The sequence below is a fragment of the Pholis gunnellus genome (genome assembly GCF_910591455.1).
Source record: "Pholis gunnellus genome assembly, chromosome: 8".
Classification (NCBI taxonomy): domain Eukaryota; kingdom Metazoa; phylum Chordata; class Actinopteri; order Perciformes; family Pholidae; genus Pholis; species Pholis gunnellus.
Window position 1 is genome coordinate 8,837,358 of NC_136534.1, and position 20,447 is coordinate 8,857,804.

At 40.1% G+C, this 20,447-nt stretch overlaps 2 protein-coding genes across 2 annotated transcripts; both read right to left on the minus strand.

Moving 5' to 3' along the window:
- Positions 1 to 5,975: 5,975 nt before the first annotated feature.
- Positions 5,976 to 10,753, minus strand: cUnh8orf76 (chromosome Un C8orf76 homolog). Its single transcript, XM_079165086.1, has 8 exons — positions 10,600 to 10,753; positions 9,863 to 9,964; positions 8,865 to 9,008; positions 8,130 to 8,180; positions 7,864 to 8,008; positions 7,530 to 7,665; positions 6,708 to 6,840; positions 5,976 to 6,584 (listed from the first exon to the last, which is right to left on the minus strand). Exons 1-8 carry the CDS (start codon positions 10,699 to 10,701, stop codon positions 6,420 to 6,422), a joined length of 978 nt encoding a protein of 325 aa, XP_079021212.1. The 5' UTR covers positions 10,702 to 10,753; the 3' UTR covers positions 5,976 to 6,419.
- A 218-nt stretch (positions 10,754 to 10,971) lies between these two features.
- Positions 10,972 to 14,260, minus strand: LOC306699383 (uncharacterized protein). The gene is made up of 6 exons (XM_079163982.1): positions 14,174 to 14,260; positions 13,931 to 13,964; positions 13,573 to 13,608; positions 13,196 to 13,481; positions 12,917 to 13,062; positions 10,972 to 12,467 (listed from the first exon to the last, which is right to left on the minus strand). Exons 2-6 carry the CDS (start codon positions 13,962 to 13,964, stop codon positions 12,121 to 12,123), a joined length of 849 nt encoding a protein of 282 aa, XP_079020108.1. The 5' UTR covers positions 14,174 to 14,260; the 3' UTR covers positions 10,972 to 12,120.
- Between the last annotated feature and the right edge of the window lie 6,187 nt (positions 14,261 to 20,447).

Genomic DNA, 20,447 nt, shown 5'->3' on the forward strand with positions numbered 1-20,447 from the left:
GGGAGAAGTGGACTTTCTGTCGGAGCTGGAGAAGACTTACATCCTGGAAAATGGGAGGGATGGCAACGCAGGTTGTAAATGTTTCTTTTTACATTGTCATGTATTATTTTCACATTTTGGCCTTCTCTTTGCTGTCAATTGTTTAAAAACATAAGATATAGCCTGAGATTGATTCATTAACCCCCCCCCCCCCCCCCCCCCCCCCCTCTGACTCAGACACTACATCCCCAGGACAATTTCTTACTTTTGCACATCTTTTCTCTTTAATAGGTGACACTTTCATAATTTACTTGTTTCAACTTTTTTGTATATTTTCATATTTTCTTTTTTAAATGATACTATTGCACTGTGTTTTACAGCTACGCATTAAATCACTGAGCCAAATTCCTTGTATGTGTACAACTGTGTACTTACTTGGCAATAAACTGATTCTGATAAGATAGAAAAGAATTATTGTTGGTTGCTTCACTTTTTATTTATCATAGCTTGATGCAAGTTTTTGTCTTTTACACAGCTGATCCTGGTGCATCTGATGATGGCGATAAAGAGTTGGAGAGCTTGTTTGCTGGGTCCCAGTCTGCCACACAATGTCCTGCAGAGTCCACAGACTGGGATTCTACTTTGGCAGGTTTGGACCTGAGCAGCCAAAAAGGTATTGCAGGAGTAGAAAACTTTTTGGAATTTTCGTTTCCAAAATATACTTGTCTTATACCACAGCTTAACTTTCTGGTGTTTTAACTCTTGATGTTTGAAGTGGTAAAATCCTGTAGAGACTTTTGTATGTCAGCCCAATGTAATTTCATGGCAAATCAGTCTCGTCTATTTGTCCCTTTCCAGATGTAAAGCTGACTGAGCCTGATGTTGAGGTTTATTTGCAGTCTGACACCAGGGCGACCTGCATGAAAGACCTGGTCAGAAAGTTCATCAGAAAAGCTGGAATGGTAACATAACATGCATGCCTGTACATGCGAGAGAAGATTCAAAATGTTGGTATTGGATTTTGTGGGCTGAAATGTCAGAAACCCAGTGAGCCATATCTGTCTGTACAGGTCTTTGCTATAGTGATTGACAGCTGTAGTGACGTGTGTGTGTGTGTGTGTGTGTGTGTGTGTGTGTGTGTGTGTGTGTGTGTGTGTGTGTGTGTGTGTGTGTGTGTGTGTGTGTGTGTGTGTGTGTAGGCCCTGGCCGTAGTGATGGACAACTTCAGTGATGTAGAGATGCTCTGTGATCTTCTGGAGGCGAGCAGGAAGAGGAATGTGTCTGTTCATCTGCTGCTGGATCATTTCAACCTGAACCTGTTCGTCAACATGTGGCAGGACCTCAAACTCGACAGCAAAAGCTTCCCTGTGAGTCTGTTCATCTTCCTCTTTCCCTCCACCTGCCCGTCTGAGCTTGACTATATTCAGTTTTTTACCAACATTTGGGCTTATGAAATAATCAGTCTTCATCAAAATTGTTGGAAATCTATTTCGCTGTCTGAAAACCTGTGGGCGGGTCAAAACACATTTTGCCTCACTTTGAGGAGCACCTGGGCGTCATTACAGAAATAGATTTAAACTACTTGTCCTATCATAACTTACAAAGTGTTAAACATAGAAACCCCCCCTCCACCCTACATAAAGTAATAAAATAGTAATAGTCTTGTTTTTCATCCAAAAATCAAATTGCATAGTTATATTTAAGAAGTTAAGCTATGATCAGTGGTCTGAGATAGGATAGGATGTAGCCATGAGTTTAACAGTTGCTTCTGTAACAGGAAGATATGATTCTTCCCATCTTTAAAACTTCAGATAGAACAACAGTCAGGATATGTCTCTGTAATGAGGACCCTTGTCTATTACTTCATCTCCCATCCCATAGATAAAATAATTAAACCAGGTTTTCCTTTTCATCTAAGCCCTGCGTCCCATCTCTACCGGAAGGTGAATCAGCTCCTGCTTCGCCTTCCCATATACACACACACACACACACACACACACACACACACACACACACACACACACACACACACACACACACACACACACACACACACACACACACACACACACACTCACAGCTTTTCAATTTTAAAAACTCACAAATCCAAGGCCCCACTTTCTTAGAGAAAGATTAAAATTGTCAAATGTAACCCTGAGGTTTAAAAATGAGTTGCATTTGAGCTGTTTTAGCATAATGCTTTTAAGTTTCATGTCAGCTGCTTTAACTGCATAAACTTGTTGAAGATAAAGAAGAAGGTGCATCAAAGCATTGGTTTTTTTGGGTGGATGTGACATCAGCTAGAACCCTCCATCCATCATCATTAGTCTTATTTAGTCAACCTCCACCTCTTCTGACCAAAGAGCTACAGCTTCCCTGCTTAAGCACCACACAGCTCACATTTCTGCACATGTAAAGCACCATAGCCAGACTGTACGTGATGGACATGCTGCTGTCTGCTTTGTCTCATTAGATGTTTCTGTTTCACAAGCTGACCTTTGACCCTCAAGCAGGGTGTTGAAGCACAGGCGTAAGAGTCTGACCTAAAAGTGATTTTTAATTTGGGATATAAATGTGCCGCAGGTCATTTTTATTTTAAATAAATACAATCTTTTTGTGGACTTTATTCAACACTCATTGTTAGAAAGCACACAATTTGACCTGTAAAGTACATTGCAGTAGTATATCTTCAATACCATCATCTCCATATGTAACATATATGTAATACATTTTCTTTTATCTTTAAAAGAGTTTAATTTGCTGCTGCAGTCACCAGCTATTTTTTGAACAAACATCGATAAACAGTATATATGTACCAATTAAACAAACAAAACTGTCAAACCATCACAACTTCTCACTGCCTATAGCTAAGGTAATGTGTTTTATGTCTGCGTACCCGAGAACAAAACTTGTACTTATTGAATACTTGATTAATAATTGCTGTCTTGCGTGCGTGTTTGTGTGTTTTATATAGAAACTGTCAGTGCGCAGCGTGGATGGACAAACCTACTGTGCCACGACGGGCAGGAAGCTGACTGGTCACATTACGGAGAGTTTTATCATCACTGACTGGACTGAGGTGCTGACTGGCTCTTACAGGTACACACACACACACACACACTGTATGTATGCACATGAACAAAAAAAACATATCTTGTTAAATTAATGTTTGTGTTCTTCTATGTGTATCTAACATATTTGCATGTCTAGTCAGTTTCCACTTTACCTTTGTGACTTGTGTGTGTGTGTGTGTGTGTGTGTGTGTGTGTGTGTGTGTGTGTGTGTGTGTGTGTGTGTGTGTGTGTGTGTGTGTGTGTGTGTGTGTGTGTGTGTGTGTGTGTGTGTGTGTGTGTGTGTGTGTGTGTGTGTGTGTGTGTGTGTCTGTCTGTTGTTTCCTCAGTTTCTCCTGGCTGTCCTGGCAGGTCCATCGTAGTCTTGCTGTTCTTGTAAAGGGCAGCGGGGTCATACCTTTCCATCAGGAATTCCTCAGGCTATACTCCAGCTCTAAACCAGTCCCCAGCTTTGTCACTTTTATCACTGTGCCTCGCACTCTTCCTCTTTACACCACATTGCATGCAGCTCAAAACGCTAACACTGATGCCAGTAAGTCAAGATTGAGCCCGACCACAACAACGTGCCACAAAGTTTGGAATCAAAATGCTCAAAACACTCAGACAAAAGCAAAGATTCCGGTTTCATCCAATCCACAGAGATATCCAGATACCCAGCCTCTACACAGAGCAGGCACGGGTACACAAATGCATGAAGAACCTCTGCAACTGTACCCACAACCTCTTGTTCAGTCTGTGGGCAAATCAAAGCATACAGTGGGGGCTGTCCTCACGCAGCGTGGTGCACACAAAAATGTGGAACCTCTGGAGAAGCGTGAAACCCTGATCCAGAGTCACTCCAGCCCTCTCAGTCTGACCCATGTCTCACATGTTCAGTCTCAGCTTACCAGCCTTACCATCAACACGACATCGGAAAAGCATGTGAGGGCTCCAGAGTCTATCCCTGTACACACTGCTTCACCCACACAAGGACAGCACAGGATTGTCAGCTTTCAATCAACTTTCAGGACTAATCTCGAGCACCATAATGTGGGTACTGAAGGTCTTTTCTTTTGGCAAAGGAATAGGAACAGGTTGACGGAGCCTTCAGGGATTGCTGCAGGTCGCGACACAAAAAGACAACAATGGAACTATTTACTTAAATATAAATCAAAAGTGGACTTTAGATCTGATTATCCCAAAGAACTGCCCCCTTCCACAACACAGCAAAAACAAGCAAAGACAGGCCCGTGGTTCCCTTTAAGCCACCAAAGAGGACCGACATCTGGGCTACAAACTAACATGTACTCTCTAGGAACCAGGAGGCGAGATCAGCCCCAGAGACACCACCAACCCTCCTTTCAGGCAAACCCAACTACAGAGGCTCCAGGTTCAAAGTCAACATCATCAGCCATGGGAGCTTGTCTTAAACCGCAGCTCCAGTCCAACTCCAAGCTGTTTTTACCGGGTACAGGAGCCATACTACATCTACAGCCCCACACGTCCCACCAGGGAACACCCCCTCCAGGACTAAACTGGATGACCCAGAGTCGCACTGAAAGACCTAGACCTATGGCTCGCCATAGCTCCTTCAATACCACTTACGGGACGGGACAGACGACGGACAGACAGGTGGACTTGAGGCTGTTTCACAGCAGTAGGAATACATCATTAGGAAGGAGCAAGAGCATGCCTGGCAAACACTCGGCAAGCCTCAATCCAAACATCTGACAGATTCATTTTGACCTTTGGTGTTCTAGAAACTGACATGCTTGGACACATTTATTCACCCTCGCACACAGTATAATCATACAGGTCAATGAAACATAGTGTATTCTTCTATTATTGTGAAATATACAGTATATTCTACTGTGTTAAACTAATGAAATTATAATAAACTAGTGTCTAACAAAATGACAATTTAACTATTTTCAGAGCATCAGGTTGTGTGTTTTGAGTGTAAGAATAAAAAAAAAAAGCGTGTACATTATTTTCCTATGCCACGGGTTTTTCTTATGCTACAACAACCAACTGGCAATCTTTGTTACCTTTGAAAGTTTATTGCCAGTTGTGAAGTTACAATTTTAGGAGACCAATAGCTCATAAACTGTAGACATAAATGTGTAAATAAGTTGGCATAAGTGCCAACGTCTAATAACTGTCATAAAATAGTCAACTCTAAAAAAGTTACAAAAAGTATAGTAGCTATAAAAGAGTATAGTATGTAATAAAAAGGCCGTAGTACTGAGCATTAAAAAAGTCTAAAAGTCGTATTATTGTATTCTAAAAAAGTCACAACATAGTATTTCAGAAATAGTAATAAAAGTGTCATAGTATAGTATGTCAAAAGAAAATCATAGTATAGTACGTCGGAAAAAGTTATTAAAAGTCATCAAAAAGTTACAGTACAGTATGTCGGAAAAAAGACAAAAAAATGTATTGTATTCTAAGTCAGACCATTGTATTACAGAAACAGTAATAAAAGCGTCATAGTATAGTATGTCAAAAAAGTAATTTAAAAAAACCCTTTTGAAGTCAGTTTAGTATTAGTCATTTTATCTGGAAAAACAGTTTCTTGAAAAAAGTCAGTATATACATGCTATACTATAGCATGTCTAAAAAATATCGTAAAAAGTCAAAGACTTCACACCCACACAGACAGGTGTTTTTCAGTAATTGGCCAATCAGACGTCTGCTCAGGTTAATGCTGGGTGGAGCTACACTGGGCATTATGTCATCAAACTAGAATAATAGATATTGTATCAAATAGAGCAGAACGGTTAGGAAGACGTCTATCAGGCAATTCAGTAAAAACATCTGTGCAGGTGTACCAGGGGCTTTTATGATCCACGTAAAAGAAAAAGATATATAATGTATATTATGTTAGAAATGTGTAATAAAAATAGGCCTGTTTCAAGGTAGACATTTTGTTTGAGAATATTTCAGAAAAAAATATTTTTATTAAAATCATTCTTAATATATGAACATGTTAAGGCATACGTGACATTTTAGGCAGAACATTGACAGATTTACAAATGTGTGACTTTGTTTCCCGTCTCAGAGCAGAACTGAATCACTGTCATAAATCATACTGCACACACTATGAAGTGGATGAAGCCTTGAAATGTACGATTCACGGTGCAGTTCTCCCAGTGCTCCAATAAAGTGAGGAGCAGAATGTGGAAAATTCGATCACATTTTAAGACCGTGATTTATACTTCTGAATATTGTGCTGTTTGGGGTATTTTTGAGATTGTCAACTGTATTTGTGTATTTCCACTTCTGTTGCATCCAGTTTCTTTTGCGTTTTGATGGGATTTATACAGTGACGACCATCAGCGGTCCCTTTTCTGTCTGCCAACTTCTGTGTAAACAGGAATCACTGGAGCATCAGCACTGTGTCCGTGTCTGAAGGCCATCAGTCTCTAGCACTCCGGTCAGTAGGATCTTGTTCCACCAGCGCTCCTTGAAGCTCTGCACACACATGCTGGCCAGACTGTCCCCGTCCTGGCAGTCCTCCCTCATCTTCTCTGGAATTAGGTCCTCTGACACCACCTGGGCGATCAAACAGAGAGAGACTGAAAGTCTGCTAATGTGTAAAAACTATCCTCTGACTTTAACTCAGCCCCAAAGGCCTTGACACAACATGTATAAACAAACCCAGGAGCAAGTGTTCACCTCAGTGAGAGCCTGCAGGGTTGTTTCTTTGGGACTCAGCCTCTGTAACACCTCATCTGTCATTTGTAGAGTGCTTTCAGTGCGCTGCAACACGAAGGAGGACTGCTGCTGTCGAAGGATTCTCAGCAGGAGTCTGAGGGCGACACAAGAGACGATGAGACATTCAGACACTATGATTCACATTTAAACTCTTGATGAAATACTCAGAGCAAATCTGTAATTTGAGCACACATTTAACTGTCACATCTCCACAGATTACATCGTCACTGAGTGGATGTATTGCAGAGTATCTGGCTGAACTTCTGATGTGTGAGACAACTGATTAAAACTAGGCATTTTAAAAAGGTGTAGATTTATTTGTTTAAGCCTACACCAGCTGTTCTCGGCCACTGGGCCAGCGGCCACTGTTGGGCTTCAGACCGACATCTAGTGGGCCACGGAAGTACTGCTAAATAAATGGTCAGATTCATAAAAGATTATTCAAACAAAGCATAACTAAAGGACCAGTTACGTTTGAATCTAAATCTGGATTCATAAGGACAGGCAGTGATGGGTGAGGGTAAGCAGAATACTTATTTTGGTCATTACAGCTGACAATTTATTTTTCTCCTTTATTATCATGTTATTTTTTTCCTTATATATTTAGGAAGGTGGTCCTCGTAAAGTCTTAAGTTAAAAAGGTTGAGTGCCAGTGCTTTACACAACATCTGGTCCAGCTGCTGTTTCCAGTGACTTTCAGCTATTACAATATATGCTGTGAACTGAAAGAATTGGCTGATATCTTCTTCAGTATGTGAAGCATTGAGATTAGAATCTCTGTACCTCGTCCTGATGAAACAGACGCAAGCTTTCAGCCAGATTCTGTTGTCATTGAGCTCTGCCGCCTCCTCCTGTTGTTCCTCAGTCCCTCCATCATTCTGCTCTTCTGATGACTCGCACCTCTCTGGGGAACACGATCCTAGTAGAGGCAAATGCATCAGATAACGAGGAAAAATAATTTAATCATCTTCTATGCGTTTGCTACTTGCCTGAGAAATAGAGCAAGAGTGTTCATTCACCACAGCCATAAAAAACGATGAATCAACAATTCGCGTGCACAATTTACTTTTAAATTATATTGGGTGCTAAAAGAAACAGGAAGTGAACTCCACCCTACCTGTGGTTCTGGCGCTCTCCAGCAGCTGCAGACACATCTGTCCAAGGTTGTACCAGTGCCAGGGGTTAAAGGGCAGCAGGCTACACAGCTGCTGCAGAGCGGACATCTTTGATGCTACGGCTCCAAAATGCTGGTAGATGCTGACCTTCGGTAAAAGAATATATCTCAGTTAAAAAATATTATTATCACATTTGCATGAAATTATTTGGGACCCACAAACAAAGAGCAATGTGTTTTTACGTGCGTGTGTTCTGGCTAATGCTGACCTTGAGCAGCAGGAGGCTGGTCAGGTGACAGGTGTTGGACACTTCTTTGCTCTGGAGAAAGATCATGTATAAATTACTAGAGTTCTGGCACCTTTCATTTCTTACTTGAATTTTAGTAGACAGCTCGCTCCTTCAGATAGGTCGTCTATCACAGAGAACGTTTAAGGAACTTAAGTGATGAAACATTCTTCAGGGATGGTGCGTTCAGGTGCTAGTGGGAAACTTACATCCATTTTTTAAGACACGACAGATTACAATAATGAGCTGCATTGGTGGATATTTTAAAACAGAAGACTGACAAATAAGCAAATGTGGACTCTGGTAATTAAAAAGTTTTCTGTTTGACAAGTAACTTTTAATATCTGAGCTTAATCTTAATTAGCTCATAAAGCTGAAGCAACGAACATCCTGTGAATTAAAAGCAATGGCTGCCTGGAGGGTAAGTATAAAAAAAAGTCAACCAAAACAATGCTATAATTTGAGAAACAATAATTTATATAATATTCATAGTGTGTTGTAACATACAGTATAATTCATGTTTATAAACTAATAGTATTTCATGGCAGTAAGAGCAAACATAAATGTTATTTAAATACACTAAATCGCAATCAATCTAACAATTTTGGATTTTTTCTTTAACACCAAGTGGTATATAAAGCAGGTTGTTCCGGTTAGAGAGGGGACACTGTTCTACATGGAAAACATTTCAGGAAAAAAAGGCTCACAGAAAATTACCAGTAAGTCGGCAAAGTCCAGCGCCCTGTCTCTCTGGCCCAGTTTGGTGCAGCATCGGGCCATTCCCTCCAGCACATCTCTTCTGATGGTCAGGTTGTTGTCAGCGATCCACTCCTGGCAGCTGCTGTATGCATCCAAAGCTTTCTGTACCCACCACACCGTGAGAACATTACACACCTCATAGTGCACGATGGAGAGCGGCGTGAATGACATAACGTGACAAAAGCTATGAGCCAAGTCAAACCCAGTGTTTTAATTGCCTCAAGCAATTAATGTAAACGTATTGGAAAAACAAACTTATTTACAGTGTGTGTGTGTGTGTATTTACATATAATGACAGCAGGAAGTGCATTGTTTCAAATACAGCAAATAACAATTAATATTTCAACATTTAACCTGGTTTTAGCCCCCTGGAATTTCAGTGTGATGTGACGAGTGGGTTTTCACGTGTCTGTTATTTGGAAATGATTTCATGTTCGTGCTAATTATAGTAAATATATTCATTGTTCTGCTCTGTTGGGAAGAATATATTAATGTCTACATTACAAGAATAATGTAATGTGAATTCCTAACATTTTAGGCGATTAATATTGAGTTAATTATTGTAGAAAGAGGTATGACCAGACAAGTGTTTACTTCTGCCTACTCATTTCAGGGATATTATCTATTTAGAATTTGCTGTATATGTTTACTGTTCATTTGTTATTCTTGCTTTGTTGTCTTATTATTTGTTACACTTTAAAAAAATAAATCTAATCTATCAATCTCAGTCCTGTATGTTGGTGGCTCTACAGAAACAAACACTGGCCCATGACACCAGTGCTGCTGCGAATTAGTCCCCATGGACGAGCTGACGGACATTCAAATGAGAGCTTCCAGCGGTGAGTTGTCACCAGCTTCAACGGCAGTTTGTCAGCATAACTGAAAAATCACAATGGCCGCAGAGAAGTACTTGAAAATTAGAAATGAGTGACTAAACTGAACGCCTGCTGAATTACCTGATGGTCTCCCTGTCTCACAGCCAAGTCACCTCTGAACTTATAGATTTTCTGCTTCTCCAAAGGATCATCTGTATCGAGAGCAGTATTCTCACAGAACCACTGCAGAGAAACAAGACAACGATTTAAAAGCACTTAATGCACATATCATAATAAAAAATTCACTCAATCTACAAACATATTACATATCCACCAAATGTAATTTAACTAGAGATAGTGTTTCTCCACATGCAAAGATCACACACACAATAAATAACATGAGAGAATCTAGATTCTTTGTACCGTCTTTATTAAAGTATTATATTTTACAGTTATAAATCTACGAGCCTAAATATCAATGTGTTACCCACAACGGAGATATATAAACTGTTGGTGTTTCATCTCATTCTGCGTCTGTTTGAATTGTATGTAGCACAACTTGTATGTGCAACATGCTACTTGGAGTTTGGTTTATTATATTTCATCGTGCATCTTTTTTGTCTTCGCATGTGCAATGTGAGATTTCATCTTTGACTATTGTTCTTTTTTTCTTGTTAACGTAGTTAACATTATAAGCGTGTGTGTGTCGTTCACGAAAGAGTCAAATCAACCATGGCTTGTTAGCTAAGCAGCTAGCAGCATCACATTACAATGAAGAGCATTTTAAGTCGGTGTCCCTTCATCATCTACACACGCCGTGGTGCTGGTGTCCCACACTGCAGCTGTATTCATGTGAACAGTTTAGGTTGAACTCTCACCTCCGGCTCACACACTTTAGCGTTGTAAGAACACAACGTCACGGAGACTTTGTCTCTCGCCTCCAAAAACACAGAGTCATCAAACGTGGCGAATATCTCCATTCGGACCCGACAAGTATGAACAATTCCCTGATTTCAGTAGGTAAGCGTGTCACGAGACACAGCTAAGTGTTTGTTTAAACCGCAGTCCTTACTTGTAAATTGCACGACTAATACAGTGTCCGGGATTAATAGTTCCGGACAGAAAGGTTCCGACCCATGATGTAAATAGCCGCATGCAGGACAGATCAACAAAACAAGAATGAGTTGTTCAAATACATCTGAACTTTAATTTAAACTGATACCGACACCCGAACAACATATATTGTGAAAGGCAAGTTTACATCTTCATGGTGAACACATATATAATATCAACCGTACATCCACATATTTCCTATAATCAGCGGAAGTAACATATACAGAAAGTGCCAATCACAGAATGTAATTAAAAAAAAAATAACATACTGAGGGCTGAAAATGCAAAGGTTTTATATCAGCAAAGGTTTACAAAATACATGTAATCTAATACAAATGGAAATGCATTTTTTTATTATTTCTGTATATTTGAGAGACATCTCAAACATTATTTCTGAATGGGCATATTTTTTCATATCAGCATTAGTTAACGAAATAATGATAGGCCGTGAAAATGCCCAACGCCATTTTAAAGAAGTGAATTAAAAAACGTTGACGTTGTAACAAAGGTTTTAAACAGTCGAACAAAAGTACGAACCTCAAAAACATTTAGCTATCAATATTTTACAGTATAATGAAATGGAAATGAAGGATACATTTACACTACTGTAAATACACATTGCAAACATTTTACAAAGTAAGTGCATACAAAACCTGAAATACATCAATTAAATTTAACACGAGGAACGTTTAACTGGAGGTGAAACAATCTAATTTAATACTGATGACTCTATATGACCTTCATAAGTAAACGAGACCATCAGTAGAAGATATTACTACATAGTTATTCTCAACGCTCTTTCCCCGGCCAAGAGTCGAGCTTCACCTCACTGCTGCGCTGGTCCCCGCTGGGAGCCAACACCTACACCAGGCTGCTGGAGGCCCAGGCCGTATTGCTGGTCCGCAGGAGGGAAGGGAGCCACGGGAGAACCAGAACCAGGACTGAGCGGGGCAGATTGTCAGATCCTGCTGCAGTAAAATTAGGTTTTCTAAAGGGACTCTGTTGCTAAGAAAAACATGCGCTTTGTCCACACAAAAAAATGTAAGTTCCATGTAGTGGCTTGAAATAAACTGTTGCAGTTACTAAAAAACAAGTAATATTGGTTTTGTTGTAAGCAATGCTAAAGCTTCAGATGAACATAGAAATGCCCTCTGCTTCATTCCATCATTTTTATGTGGAAAGCTGCTGCACTGGGCCTGAACCCATCACCGACACCACATATTAGAGCAGACACCACACCAATGCTACTAGTGCCCCTAGCTGAGAAAAGCAAACATAGACTTCTCTTACTTTGCGCATATGAAATTAAATCTTTTGCCTTCAGATTTACTGTACCACGAATGGTTCTCTTGTTTCTCCATGGCACCACTCATGTTACAGTCACCTATCTTACTGTTTGGAGCCCAGCGACTGAATTCCACAGGCAGATCCTCGACCCAGAACCAGAACTCGAAGGTGCAGGTGTAGCGAAGGCCCAGCCACACAAAGGAAGTGTTGGAATTTCTGGCCTCCAACTCAGCCCAGGTCTGGGTCTCTCCGTCAACGATGGAAGCCAGGTGCATGTCTTGGTCCCTGCAGTGTTCCAGCGCTTCTACCCACGTCTTTTTCTTTTTGATCAACTTAAAGGGTGAATCTAAAAAAAGTGGATAGAAACGAAATAAGTGAACATGCATAAGCATTTTGAGGGTGAGAGCAGACACACAACAGTTTTAAAACTGTGTGTAATTATTTACTAGAGGGTTCCAGAAATGAACTGTATCACCTGGAAGTCATCCACTTTAGAGGAAACCCATACCTTCCTCTGATCACTCTTTAACTGTTATTTAGTCCAACAATTAATATTTTTACATTTCAGAATATAAAACAAAGGGCAAAATAGAGAAGAAGAGGGAATAAAATGGGAAGATTTCCCAGAAAGTGAACATCTGAGAGAAAAACAGGTTTAACGCAGAAATGAGGGTTTTTGCTTACAGTTTGTCTGTGTTCATGGCCTTTTGTCCACATTTAACCTTAAAGGAGATATGCCAGTAAAGTATTATGTCATCTCTAGCACCTCACTTTATGGAAAAGAACATTGTGTACCTTTTTTTTTGCCAAAGATCTTCATTCTACACAGAACTAAAATGTTGTTATCCGGGTTGAACACAGTGATGTACCGCCCTGACACATTCGTACCAAAAATGAAGTCATTCTGTTGGTTAATTGTGAAGTTTGTAATGTGTTTACACCTGGAAGAGAGAAAAAGATGAACTTATGAAATGGAGAGGCGCAGACTCAAAATAAATAAAAATTCGACAGAACGAAGCCTCCTGAAAATGTGAAATAAAGCAATTCAAAGTAACATGAAGGTAATAGACCCACATGTGGTTGGTGGTGCCGTTCTTCTCTCGAGAGTTCCCAATGTAAATCTGGGCACCGGTTATATCAGCGTTATGATGCTCTCTGTTGAAGATACTGATACAATATATTGTGTAGACACCCAGCAGGTCAATTCTCCACCAGGAGTTGTTCTGTTCTTCGGTGTGAGAACAATTTTTCTCATCATCAAAAGCTCTTTCAGAACTGTATACAATTCCTTCATCAGTGTAGTCTGATGACTGTGATGTTGTCCCGTTCAGTTCAGTTACGCCACTTGCGTTGCAGGGAGCTGTAGATAAAAAAAAGAAAAAGCATGTTTATACTTTTTTGCATGAGTTGATTGAAATTAGACTGTAGTGTAAAAATGCATTGAGTCCAACCTGTTTCATAGTTATCTCCATTTGTCCGTGCACGTCCTGTGAAATGTGAAACGACAAGAGGATTATATAAGAATTCCTGCTCCCATTTTCATTTTTATTTCATTTTCCATTTCAAGTTACTGGAAACTATGATATCAGTGGTTGGTAATACAGCAGTAAGCACAGAATACCCATACAGCAATATAGTCAAATGCTCTGTCTAAAAGATGAAGTTACGTGTGCTTCATTTGGGAGTTTTGAGCAATTTGCGGCACATTTACATATTATCATTGACATTTTTGTTGACCGGCACTACAACTCATTGTGTCAATCATTTGAAAATCCACTGATATGCATGCACATATAGTGAGCTACTTACCAATCAAAGAGATTAATATTAGACTCCACAGCATCTTTACTTTGAAGGAGAAAATATACATCAGTTGACTCGGGACAAGTTAAATGAGTGACCACAAATGAGATCAGGAATAACGCTTTCAATCTCTTTTAAATTGCACAAATGTATCTACATACATCTAAGAGGAAGAAAATACTTTGTAAGGACACATTAAGATTATAAAATTGAAAAATGAACAATTTAGGATGTACTAAATTCCCTTACCTTGTCTGCCTTTTGCCCTGCGATAGTCTGGCGACCTGTTGAGGATAAGAGGTTGAAGATAATGGATGGATGGATGCCTGACTTGTATCTCTTGACAATGATTTCCAAATGATGCCTTCTTGCAGCCACAGCTATATTTGCACTTATCTCTCTTCCCTGACTGCTGCCTTTATGGAAATACAGAAACCCCGTCCAACGGCATCTCTCCTGGTCGTCACTCGGAGTCCAGCTGTTATTTCCATATTCACGCCTGTCAACACATTAGGACTGCAGTGCTCTCTCTGGTCCACCTACAGTCAATGCATGAATGTTCCAACACATGCAAACACCACAGCATTTCCTTGATCTTTGCTTCAACAGAAATATAAGACGCAAATATATACAAATCTATTGTGTGTGAAGTACTGTTGTAGGTCTGCTGCAAAGTACATTTGATTATCAGTTACGTGTTTTGGTTCAACATATGGCCTTTTGATGGACTAAGGAAATAAGAACACCAACAACTATGTATTTTCAACAAATGACGCTGCGTCACTGATGGTTGAGTTAGTAAAGCACACTGTTAATACTGTCAACAGTGACGATAACTTCCTCAAAAGAAGATTGAATGTGATCCAGTATATTCCTCTATGCTTCTGTATTTAGTCCAGACTGCTTCATTTCACATTTATTCAAAGCAAAACAAGCAAAATGTTGCTCACAACTGCACATCTTTTGATCAGAATTTATTGGGTTTTGTCCTCAAACAAGTATAAAATATAAATCCTATCTAAATCAAGCGGGAAACCAAAGCAAAGGCTCAATAAAAGCTGGGATTTCAAATCAACATTGTACAAACGGTCTGCCTCACAGCTGGTAGCCACAAGCTGATGATTGAGGGACCACGAAAGGAAAAGTTAGTTTTCTAAAGCAAGCCTGCAGAGGCGATCGCACATACATACCAAAGTTTAATCAAAGTTTATACTCTCAGTTCTTAACACATTTCAGATGTACACAGAGTGTAGGAATAACTTAGTGTAGATGGAAGTGACAGTTCTGTAGACACAGAATATCACCAATTTGAACTGTTTCAGGTCATCATTAACAAAAAGATCTTTGCCTGCAACCTCGAGTAAGTCACTTACATATTCCATTCCAACATTTATTAAGAGTATACAGTTAGATCATTGTATTCTTCCTAAAGCATCTGTGTCTACGGAACCAACTGCAACGTAATACAGGAGCTGAGAGATCACTGTCACCATTCAGTAAAACATATCTAGAAGTAAGAGTTGTATTGAAGCGGGAACAAAGAGAAACATGTTCAAAGCAAAGCACGACCTTGAGAAGCAATTACTTGGGGTAAAAACTGTCAACAGATAAAAAATAGATCAGAAAAAACGGTGAAAAGGTGAAGAATTCACTGTAAATGACAACAAAAGAAAACCATCAGTACATTACAATTCTGACATGGTGTTTTTTTCTTCTTTCTTTTTTGCCAAAAAGCTGGCTGCTCTACAGTGAAAACATCTGAATCTGTGATTGCTGTAAGAAACATCCAACCAGCTACCTGTCTAAATAGAGAAAACAAGTGAGGACTGTAGCAGAAGAATAGCAAAGGTTACAGATATGACATGTGCACAATAGGACATCAGGTAAACTACTCAGATCACAATGGTCGCTCTTAGCTTTACTGCACAACGTTAACTGGGATACATGATGACTGTTGGATTTAAAATCACAACTCAAGGAGCAGACATGTCACCTCAGCGACCTGGGGAAAATCTATTTAAATGCATGATTCATATTTAAAACAGAAGGTTTATTAGATATTTACATTGCAGCAGAACCAGGCTGGTTCTGTTTCTACCTCTTGTCTAGTGGACAGAAACTATTTAAAGGGATTTAGTAAGGCCATGCCATAAAGTTGGGGGACTCATGAGAGACAGATTAAACCAGAACGGTCAATGTGTGCAGCAGAGGCGGAAATATCCAGAGAAAAACATGAGATCTTACATTTCCTATCATGTAACAGATTTGTATCTTTTATTAGATTCTCCCAAACTTCTAAATGACCACGTCCTGCTTTTATAGTGCATACGTCTGAGTCTGAGTAGTAAACTGCTTATGAGATATTAAATAATTTTCCAGTTACATTTCATGTATCTGTATAAAACAGCTTAGTTCTAGAGCCTCAAATGTGGACACATTATTAGCATTTCCCCAGTGCTACCAGGACATCAGTTATAGCAATCCCTTCATCTATGAACATGTCTTTTCTGTTGAGTTCTGATTCTATACTTTCGCAACCAAAGCACCAAAAAGCCACGTGAACAATACAGTCTGAACACTAAAACTGATTCTAGTTTAAAAAAGCACTACTCTATTGTACATATTGAATGAGTCTGTCTCGTTAACAAGCAATCCACTGATGCCTGGAGAGAGTTGTACAGACACAGTTTAGATAGAAACATATAAAACCATTCAAAACAGACCGACTATAGGAAAGACAGAGCACACTGTAAAAGACTGTGGGCTGGATACCCGGGGGCAGGATTAAGCCTAACCTGTGGATTAAAACAAGCTAATCGCAGACAGCCAGTTTGAATCATGTGTACAAATTAGCATACATATTACATATTAGCACGTGAAGCTCCGGGATTCAACTAAAGGGCACAGAATGGCTGCTGTACATTGACTGCAAATGTGGTGATAACAAAGGACTAAAACGTGTCCATGATTTGAAAAGAAAGAAAACAGGTCCATAGTTGCAGTCGACTTGCTGACGAAAAGTAACTGGTATTAATAAAGCTACACAAAGACTTAATCCCAGATTAGGCTTCTACTGTGCCAAGTATACCAACCCAAAATATTGTATGTACAAAATGAGCAGTTGTTTGTCTTGGTTATTGCATGCAGTATTAGACAAAAGGTATACCTTTACATTTGGAATTTGTTATTTTTCATGGCCAAGCACTTGTCACATTACGACAAAATGTATCACGGTTCCTCCCAGCTCTCCTGCTGTCGCTATAAACGAGCTATCGCAGCTATTGACGGCTAGCAGACAACACCGCTTTCACAGGAGAATGCTTTTTGGACAGCTTAAAGGTGCCAGCATGTAGTGTGACGAGTGCTCGGCGAAATACTACAATACGTTTCGGAACACCAAGGTATCCCTTTAAGGTCTTACAACTGATGTTTCCGATGTCAACTCCAGAGTATCGAGGCATCTTTCAGCGCCAGCAGGAAGCAGAGCTCGGTCATGCATCAAAACTTAGTTTGAACAAGCCTCCCTTACAAATCCCCCAAAACAGTATGTGTGAGCGTTCACAAATTCTCTCTCATCTTCTGTCAGGAATCGGTGACATTCTCTTCCAACAAGTGTACAAGCCATGTAGGCACATAGGTTTATCTGCAAAGCTTCATCAGAGTCTCTGAAGAACTGTGGTCGAGACAGTGTTCTGTCTATTGTCCTGTCAAGTTAATGCAGTGAAGCGCCAGGAGAAGAGTTAGAAAGAGGATCGTTATTTGGTAGACTTCCCACCACAGAGGGAATGCTGCGCTGTTTCTTCACGCACCATAACAACTCCTTCCACGAGAGAAAGCGAATTTTCCAAGAACGTCTGTTTCAAGTTGCTGAACAGTTTCAGTCTTTTGAAGATGTTCGTACAGCCCTGTCTGTCTGCCTGTTTCGTAGACAATTTAATGAGACAGAGAACCAACAGGACACCGCTTACATTTACAGAAACATATCTCGGGAAGTGCACGTCGTGGGTCTAGGCATTCATTAAACAAGAGTGGACTGGAGGAGAGGGGGTAAAGAATCAGACGGGGCTATTTGGGGAGCAGAGAAGGAGAGATGGGAAACAATTCAAATGGTTTAAAGCAAAAATACAAAACATGATGGCAAATATAACACATGTGCGTTTTCTAAAGGATAGAAGCTTAAAAATGGTGCTCAAATTGTGCAATATAGCAAAAGAAAGTGGTGGGTGATTGTTTTACTAGTTCTTTTGAGCCTTATAAACATCCAAAACATGAAACAACACATGGTATTAGAAAAGTGGATAAATTGATTCGTCCTCACATCAAGGATTTAAAAAAAGGCAAAACACTGGTGCAGTTTGTATACAAAACAGAGTTGGTCTCTCAGAGCCATTTTATGGTATAATAAGAGATTAAGGTGCCAAATCAGGATTTAGTCCACTGTGCATACAAGTGGACAAAGTGCTTTTTTTTAAAAGTTAACTTTAGGTGCTTCACGTTTTTGTCTCTTCAGTGCAGACTGGAGTCAAATTATTATTTGAAATACTGCTTAACGGTCTTTCTTAATGTACGGGTCAAGATCCAAAATGGTCACATGGCCTCGTTTTTGACATGAGCCCAGTCCTCAAGGCAAGGTGTTGGTGATTGCGGTCAAGGTGATAACTTGTGGATTGAATTACTCTACATTGACACTGGAGCTGCAGCTGGTGCTTATATTTACATGGTTTGGGTAAAACTCTGCAACACTGCATTCCCCATCTTCTAAACATTTCAATCCGTTCCACCTGTCGAGACCCACCTTGAGTAAATTCGAAGCGAAACCCTGCAGCAAACTATTTCTGTTGCTATTATTATTTCAGAGGACCCAGATGTCCGTAGCTCACTGCTCGGGAGACAACACATTCAACTTTTGGGACAACAGCCTCGCACTGTCTGAATCCCCCTTTAAAAAGGTCACGATATTAACACAGGATGAGTAAAAACATTACTAGCAGTGCATACTAAACGCATACTGTGGCATTTCCCCCTCAGATCTGTATGTGTTCAGTTAAAAATCTATAACACTCATGAAACAACAAGCTGCTGTAAAGGGAAGACTTGTGTAGACGTCCTGTGTTTTAAAGCATCACGGCACTGGCATTCATTCAGCAGCAAGGTACTTTGTCTCATATCGTTTTAGACGTTTATCTCCGAGAGATAAAATGCCCGACTCTCTGTGTAATTATATCAATCCACGTTAGCTCAAAGAACCTGCTGAGTCATATCCAGTCCTTGCGATGAACTTCACAGGCGCTCGAAAAAAAAGATACTGTCATATGTAAAATAAACCAGTTCCACAAATAGATGTACGCTAGTTTCATTGGGGACATTGCTCTGCAGTGACATCTAGCTTTGATTCATTTTTAGGGACCCTTGTTAATACAAAGATGAGTCTTTTTTCCCCCCCCTGTGTTTGATGTTAGTTTTGGACCAGGGGTACAACATTCAGAACATTGGAGATCGAAGTTTGAATTTAGGCCTGTGCTCAGAACAGGCTCCAAGCACCTTCTCAAGGAAATGCAGCATAACTGGATAAATAAATCTCCCTTACTGGCTTCATTTGACCAAGCAAGGAGTGCAAATTTAACAAGGGGCATCGTCGACATAATAATCTCTCACACAGTCAGTATTCATCTATTGCAATCAAATGTACGAATGTGTCCGGATCAGTGTTGGGCAGAAACGTGTTACTCAGTAACGCATTACTGTAACGTGATTACATTCCCCAGGAATGACGGGTTCACAGGGATCACATTTTCCTAAACAGTAATTACATACACAGTTATTAATTGTTGTGCCAGGTAAAGCTTGTGTTATGATGATGTGAACACACGGCAGGTCGGTATGCATCTTCGGGCAAATATCGCCTCGGGCGCATGTGTGATCATGCTGCGAGAGCGAGGAAGAGACAGACTCGGCTCTGCGAGGGTGCAATTTGAATAATAAATGCCACTGAGGGCTGTGTGGGCTTCCCCATGTGCACCTTCTGTGTGCAGTACCGCAACATGCAAAGCTGTTGGGTGAAGGTGAGCATCGATAGTAGCAGGTGTGGTGATTGTGTAAATACTTTCTCAGTCACTGAACTGGGCTCGTAGTTGGAAAAGAGGCTACGATGCGCCCTGGTAACCAGAGTTATAAGCGACCAGTCTGATGTCTGCATGGTTGTATTGTAGCAGACTGGTGTCCTTTAACCTTTATTACCTTTTAAATGAGTATTAAGTAAAAAGTTAATTATTACACTTACTGAGTAACTTGCCCAACACTGGTCTAGTTACACCTTTGGGGGGGGGGATATCTAATCACAACAGATTTCATCTTCATCTTGAAGATTGCACTTTATGGTATTCCTTTTGTCAAAATATTGTGTAACTTCTCTTTAGCGTTATCAAACCAAGGTGTCTTCTTTACCATGATTTACACATCACTTACAGTAAATAATATAAGTATAGTGAGAGTGAGCTAAAGCTAATAGTCCATCTGTTAGTCT